At 40.0% G+C, this 8,005-nt stretch overlaps 1 protein-coding gene across 3 annotated transcripts in view; it reads right to left on the bottom strand.

Annotated features, from left to right (window-relative positions):
* Positions 1-1,432: 1,432 nt before the first annotated feature.
* Positions 1,433-8,005, bottom strand: part of CD109 (CD109 molecule) — a 116,056-nt gene continuing 109,483 nt past the window's right edge. Inside the window, exons 31-33 of one of the 3 annotated variants that reach the window (XM_006089333.2) lie at positions 6,877-7,024; positions 5,064-5,166; positions 1,433-3,494 (exon numbers count right to left, since the gene is read on the bottom strand). In XM_006089333.2, coding sequence (XP_006089395.1) covers positions 3,328-3,494; positions 5,064-5,166; positions 6,877-7,024 — 418 coding nt within the window. In that variant the 3' untranslated portion in view covers positions 1,433-3,327. Of the gene's footprint in view, positions 3,495-3,963; positions 4,134-5,063; positions 5,167-6,876; positions 7,025-8,005 lie in introns of those variants that run through there. The other 2 variants (XM_023754282.1, XM_014456360.2) reach the window with 2 other exon arrangements.

Raw genomic sequence — 8,005 nt, 5'->3', positions numbered from 1 at the left:
CATAAACAGAAATTAGGGCTAAACATAACTTTAAAAAAAATAACTATACCCAGGTTTTAAAGAATGGGATCAGGGAGAATTATGTTATCTGCAATTCTGAAAATTTCCACATGTAGGATATGGTATTGCATATAGAAGTAACAAACTGTTAGGTAACAGATACATATCTGGATTTTATATTAGCACAATACTCCTTGAATTTTACTATAATCAACATACTAAAACAAAGATATTATTGTTAGAACATATGGAAAACATAAAGTACAATAGGTAGTAAGATGGTGAAAACAAATATAAAAGCATTGTTCTGTTCTTGAATTGTTTTGCTACTAGTTTTCCCAACATTCAGTCTCTGGCACCATTGTCCACTCCAAACTGGAAGTGAGGAATGCTGGTGTTACTTAATAAGGCTCCCAGTTGATGGAAAAAGAGGGGAGGGGGCAGCTTTAAATTAGTTCCTATCAGTAAATGAAATTGATGGCATCCTAAATGGAATTTAAGTCAGCATAAGCAAACTTACACATAAAGTGATTTTTTAATATTACTCGTAGCATGTGAAGAAAATAGTCTATACCATTAATGTTCACTACTAGATATCCTCCTTTCTCCTTATTTCTGTGGCTTTTTAATCACTTTTCATCCAAACCCATGGCCTGTAGCAGGCAAGTCTTCTGAGACATGAAGGAGGAAGTCCTAATTTTTAAATGAGGAAATATGGTCTAAAAAATATTCAAAGCCCGGCCCCATGGCTAAGTTGGTTGGAGCATCATCCCATGCACCAAAAAGTTGCAGGTTATGGAAGGCAATGGATCAATGTTTCTCTCACACATCAATGTCTCTCTCTCTCTCTCTCTCTCTCTCTCTCTCTCTCTCCCCCTCCATTTCCCTCCCCCTCCTTTCTTCCCTCCCTTCCTTTCTCCCTTCCTCTCTAGAATTAATAAAAAATATCCTCGGGTGAGGATAAAATAAGAAAAAGGTTCAAACTATCTTCCACTGGCCTATCCATTCTAGGGTTTTCTACTATATTACACTCAAAGTTCAGTATAAATTATTCACCAAAGAATATAAGGTATTGGTGGTCAGCAGGGCAGGGTAGGAGGTACCTTTGTCCCCCCCTACCCCCCATCGCCAGCTTCATTACACCATACAGGAGGCCCACACATGTGATATCCAATTACATATAACAATGCTTATTCTAGATCAGAGTGTTCAACAGTGTGACAGAACTTTTCCCCACTTGGAAACAAACACAGGAAAATTATTTGTTTGATATTTAACTGCTCTGTCTCCATAGACCTCTCAAACTTTAAAGCACTGAATGCTGGTGATTTCTACTTTGGTATCCAAAATATCCATAAACAATAATACATGAACATCCACTCGACTACACTTTCTTAAAGTTAACAAAAAATAAAATTGTCTTTAAAATTCATTTTAAAAGATATATTTGCGTACTTTATTTTTGACAGCTTTATTTTTAAACAGTTGAAAATATTGTAATGCAGACTCTCTGGAGCCCATGGCAATTATTTTTCCCAGGTCCTTGAGAGGTATGCCATGGACTTAAGGAGTAACATTAAAACATTCCTTAGAGTTAGTAAAAGTTCTTTCATTTGTTTTTTATATAGCTAATATATTTAGAAGGGGAAGTAGGAAAAAAGAAGGAAAGGGAAGGAAGACAGAGGGAGGAGAGAAAAGAGAAAGAACAGGAAAGGAATTCTTCTTTAAAGATTTCACCCAGATAAATGAATATTATGACCCAGGTGCTCACAATTCAGGAAATTTTTAAGCATTCGCAGCAAGCATCAGATGGCCCCAGATGGCCCACAGTGTGGTGCTCAGACGCTGGAGCCTAGAAGCGCTTCGGCAGGTCCCCGGCAATGCCCTACATACTTCACTTCAGCCATCACGTCACGACTCTGGTCCCTGGCAAACCTCAGCTGCTTTTGCAGACCAGAGAGGTCACTCAGCCATGACTTATTGAAGATTTTGTCATAGCCCTGGCTTATCACACCCTATTCCTAACAAAACGTGTGCCTCCTGGCCTAGGGCCTTCTAGTCTAAGTCACGTAAGGCAAGTATTGCAACGCGCTCCAACCCTCCCCCTGAAACAGAGCCAGCGTGTGGGCTGAGGACGGACGTGAGAAGAACAGCACACCCAGGACCCTTTCAGGTAGTTTTCTGGACACACCTCAACCGCTGCCCCCACCAGCAAAGCACAGGAAAACACATTCCCTTTCCCATTCTTCTCTCCAGAAGAAAAACAGAGGAAATGTAAAGGTATGTGGTATATGATTACATTTGGAGTGGAAAACCACATTTTGATTTTAAAAAAATTCACCATCTACATTGGAAAAAGGGGGATGTGATATGCAATGGCAAAGGAGGTACAGAGACCACGGCGGTGGGCTGGGCTGGGGAGTAGTGTTAAGGTGGATGTGGGAAGGGGACAGAACAAGCTCCTCCTTCTGGCTGTTTTCTCCCAGTTCTCCGGGAATTTGTCTTTAACACTAAAAACTAATATGACTGAAGCTATTTTAAAATGGAGTCAGAGCTGCCATCCCAAAGGAGCTGCCTTGCGAGCCTGAGGCCTCACACCTTCGGGAGGTTAACACAGGGCAAAATAACCTACAGCGGCTCTGTGTCTGCAAGGACAGCAAGGAAGCAGCTATTGTGACTACCACACTGATGGCTACGGGGCTGAAAATGAAACACATCGTTCAGAATTAAACATCGCTAGGTTAGCTCATCTGCACCAATAGGAGCATCTTCCTTCTAATGATGTCATTGCTTTCCTTCCCTTTCTCATAAATACCCCTTGTCTCTGTCTCCTAACCCGAACACTATCTGGGCTTCTGCCTGAATCAGTGCTTTCCGAGTAACGATTCCTTTTTATCTCAAATAAATGCTGATGCCTCTAGCCTTGGCCTTTTATTTTTAGGTTATCAATACTAAAGGAAAGACTGATGTTTAACAAGTCTGAAGAACCTCATTTCCTCTGGAAAATGAAAAGAAGAATGGATCTAAAATAACACATTTATTCTGGAGAAAACAACACCTCCTCCAAAATCCTAAAATATTTTAAAGAGGGGAAAAATAAAGATATACAGCTGCAATAATTCGACATTTTGTTGCACACGGAAGTCAGGTGAAGAAATCTATGCAGCCATACCTACTAGGACCTGTGGTACAGCATCCCCCTCAACCCCACAAAAAGAAGGAAAAAAAATTGTTTTTCAAAATAGTCAGAAGCAACATTGGATTATGAAAATAAGACAATCACGTGTGACTCTGGAAATGGGTTCCACGGAGCCCTTAAAAAGTCAGTCACAGCCAACGCTGCAAGGAGAACAGAAGCATGAAACAGAAAACAAAAACAACTGGGGAGTGATGGAGGGAGGCCGGCGCGCCGCTCTCGCTCTCGTAGGGGCAGCTACAGAGGTCACAGGAGGACAGCTTCACTTTGGAGTTGTAACTTCTCACCGCTCGTCTCCCTGTTCAAAGAGGAGGACATCAGTTTACACGTCTCCCTTGTTTAGAAACTTAAACTTTGCCAAAACTTAAAAGCATTTCAATACACTTTCCTGAGTTTTCCATTCTCCATACAATTTTATTTTTCTTTACAAGAAACAAGTGAAATGCTCCAGAGGGGCCCACACTGCTAACCAAATCCAAGTGGGAAACAGCGCTTTCGGTCCAATCTGTGCACCACCCACAGTTGCCGGCATGAACAGAGAAAACGGGCTGCAGCTGCCTGCTTTGGGGCAAGCCCACCCTGGAGCCTCCTGGAACGGGAAAGACTTTCAATTAAGGGTTGTTTCACTTCCTCCAGAGTTTCTTTTAGGGCGATATTGTCTGTGCATTCGAGTAAAGTTCTGATCATGAGAACTACTGAAAAGAGATACTTACATTGTATGTTAACTATAATTGAAAAATAAATTAATTTTTTTAAAAAACAGAAAGAAGATTTTACAAAGGGCTTTATTTAAAAGTACAAAAATATGAAGAAAACTCCGCTTATGCAATGCCTTGTTTCAATGCTGTAAAACGGTGATTTTCCAACTGGTGTGTCGCAAGAATTTTTAAACCATGCAATACCTCTCGATTGAGTCAGGGGCACTGACCTCCTTTCCCTTAGATTGCCAAGTAAAAAAAGGACAACAGTCAATACAACCATAGCTGTCCAATGTGAATGAATCAAAATTATACCTATTTTTTGTCAGATCAGCAAAAAATTATATTTTGGGGGGGGTGCAGCAGAATTTTAGTAATTAGTTTATGTGTGCCATGAGATGAAAAGGATTGAAAATTGCTGCTTTAAAACATTGAGAACATAATCTCTAAAAAGTACTCAGCTTTGGTAAATTTTATAGGATAAGCTAATATGAAACAAACTATATAAAGCACTTCTAACACTCTAATGAACTCATTATAAAACAAATTACTTTAATTTTTACAATTTTCAAAAATATCCTATCTTCAAATTCCTTCCTATTTAATTTTTTTAATGTTATAAATACGTTTTCTAACTTTAGGATTTTCAAAAATGAGATGGTGGGCTTTTAAAACTCTGATCTTTCCCACGTGTTCATTTAAAAATGTGCCTCTCATAAATAAGTTGTTTTCCACACACAAAAGTAAATTTACATAGACTGAACCTCTTTGGTTTCTTAAAGGTTGAAAATGTTCTCTGTAACACCTAAGGAACAGCACTTGGGAAATTCTGCAGCGAGGTCAAATAACAAAGTTGGATAACTAGGCACTATCCTTGCGTCTCCACAGCATATCCGGTCCTTCTGGCAGAAACAAGGTACAGCATCAGTGGTTCCCCAACATGTCCCCAAGGACCTTGCAAATGATCAGTTGTCTTCATTTAAATGAAAAGCTTACCTCCTGCTCCCCTACCCTCCTACACTTCCCCTAACAATACCCCCCACCACAAAACCAATCCAGTGGTGACCACTTTGAATAAATGAATTAATGAGTGAGTGAATGAATGAAGGGATGGATGGGTGGATGCCTAGCTTAACTCCTAAAGTAACAGGAAGTCAGAACGCACTTACTTGGTTCATAGTAATCCACTATGGACACAGAAGCATCTTGTGCATTTGAAACTTTAAAGTTTCTCACAGCGGGGATATCAACACAGAATTGGGTTTCATTTACCTTGAAAAATACAGAAGACTTTTAAGAAAATGGCAGACTATGTGTTCATGAAAAAGTAAAAGATATTTCTTTTTCTTATCATTTTAGGAGACAGATACAGAAACTAACACTTAGGGAGCACTTCTACATGCCCTGTACTGTGGTAAGCACTTTATATAAATTATCTCATTTAAGCATAAACTACCCTTACAGGACAGGTATTGTTCTTACTTCCATTTTACTGAGAGGGATAGATACTGAGTGGTCAAGCAGCAATCCCAAGGGCAAATGCTCCGAGGCCCTGGTGCCTCACCCAGACCCCCTGCCTCGGGCAGTGTTCCTGCTAATAGCTCACAGCAGCCCCTTATCTGGAGAAAGGCCCTCAGTTCACAGGAGCCACTTCTCCCAGTGAGTGAGGTAACCCTGGGGTGGACGGGTACACCGCGTAGGTGGGAGCACCCCGCAGCCAATGACTGATATGAAGTACAAAAGGCCAGCCTCCTTGCTTCTAAGAGGGGCAGCTTATGCCAAGTTGGCAAACAAAACTGGTTAAGGAATCTAAAATTGACAAATGCCTTCAAACATTCTATCATATACCAATTAGCAGTAAATAAAAGTTCAAATTAATCTGTCAAAACATAATGGACACTCAAATTAAGATAACTATTAACAAGCACATCTCGGGTATAGGACAAACTTCAAAACCAATTATGTTATTAAATAAAAACTCTAAATTTGTTCTTCAAGTTCTAAATCAGGCCTGTGGCTTTCAAGCAGTTATTTAGTATATGAAAATTCCTGAACAGCAAAAGAATCCTAGAGACCCTGAATTAATTTTAACAGGTTTTTAACCAGAGTGACTTTTGAAGTCTTAAAACAATGAGAACATTCAAGAACTAGCTTTTTAAAAGTAGATATATTGCTAAAGCAATATATTTCTGATTCATATTTGGCAAAACTGGAATAAAAAAACATACATATTCCCCCCATGTAACATGAAATCTAAAACACTTAGAACTCAAATTTCAATTCAACCTATGAATTTCATATAGATGTTAGAAGAAAAGAATAAACTTACAGACCAGCGGTTTTAAGACATAAGTAGAGTCTTGAATTCTTCACTTACATTATTCTCACATATTTTATGCACTTTATTCTTGGACCAATAATTTTCATACAGCAATGGGAAGTATGTATGAAAATTATGTAATAATTACATATAAAGACCAAACCTCTGAAAATATTCTGCTATGATGTAAGCACCTGACATCAATGCAGGAATATTGACCCACTTTGGGATTTATTTAAAGCTTCATAAAAGCATTTTAAAACATGTAATTAAAGCTTTCATCATCAGCATTTAAACAAATATGTTTAGCAATTCCCTGAGGCGAGGGAGGGGTTCTCAAAGTGAGATCTGGACTTGATTTTTAAAATTCTAATGTGGCAGTTTCTATATATTTATTTTACATCTGGCATGAAATAATGATTTGGTTATCAAGACTTTCATCGGGGTCATCATTAATAGCAATGCTCTTTAATTAAACTAATTCTATAATGATGTCTTTTTAATGAGAACAAATATAAGGTTGCTGTGTTAAAGTCACTCAGGGACACAAAACGCTGAAATAACAACTTAAAGAAAACATGCGTAAAGTAAGGGAGACTTTGAACACAAGAAATGGAGGCTCTGTCAATGGTCACCATGATGAAACGGGTTTCACTACTTACAGAATCCAAGTATAGGTTGAGTTTCCCCTGATTGGACTCCACTTTCTTCACTGTCTCGCTCAGAGGAATTGCATTTGACGGCACAGTGAAACCGCTGAGCAGGTTCACTTCCATGAGGGCCATGCCACTTCTTTCTGGGCCCAAAAACCTACATCGAAAGGAAAGGATGGAAGAAAAACCAAAAGCTGCTGGCAAACTATCTTCATAGAAAAGTTAAAACGGCCAAGTGTCATTTCAAATATTACTATATCGTTCCAATAAAAATCACCGCAGAAAACTGTAAAACAGGTCATCCCTTCCTTCCAGGGGTGAACGCCTTATCACTTTCAACCACAGGAGGAATAATGGTAGAAAATGTGTTCACTTCGCAGACAGTGTGAAATGCCTGCCATGCAACGGGCCTGGGTAGGTTGTGACAGGTACAACCTAGGTGCCCGTTCAGCAGGCAACTCTGTTTTCGAGTGGTGACTCCAAACTGAATTGCATTTTCTCAAAAGCTGACAGCCCGAAAGGTTCCCGCAGGAAGCCAGGACTGACACAGAGGCATCGTTTACCACCACTTTGCAGCAGAGCTAGGCCAAGTCTTTAGCAACCTTGCCTTCATCTGGTTTTACGTCCTTCCCTTTGTTCTCCCGCATACTTGGAGCACATCTTGTGTTTTCTTTGGCCACCCGGGGACAGGGACAAGCCTCGGAAAGTTTTATCACACCTCCTCGTTCCCTCACACTGCTGTACACAATGTCAGCATCAAAGCACCTGGGCACCAACAACATTTTGTCTCCTTTAAAGTAAATATTTTTCTAAAATGAAGAGCTGGCAAGAGCTTTCTGTTTGGAGCAGAAGGAGCCCAGCGTGGTTACGGGAAGGAGTGTGTCTCCAACATGAAAGGATCATAGCATTGTTAAGTGAATTCCTGGTGTCCTTTCCCGCAGCAAACCCCAGCAGGGCTGGCAGAAAATCTTGCTTTTTAGAGCAATGAACCGATGACCGATGGAAAAGCCATACAGTACAACTGCTGACTGCAGCTGCCTCAGCAATCCCAACTGTAAAGTCTCTTGATTCAAAAACTTTCTGCCTGGCCGGTGTGGCTCAGTGGTTGAGCAGTGGCCAATGAATTAGGAGGTTACTG

This window comes from Myotis lucifugus, unplaced genomic scaffold, assembly GCF_000147115.1.
Source record: "Myotis lucifugus unplaced genomic scaffold, Myoluc2.0 scaffold_59, whole genome shotgun sequence".
Classification (NCBI taxonomy): domain Eukaryota; kingdom Metazoa; phylum Chordata; class Mammalia; order Chiroptera; family Vespertilionidae; genus Myotis; species Myotis lucifugus.
This window is presented reverse-complemented; position numbering and strand designations above follow the sequence as displayed.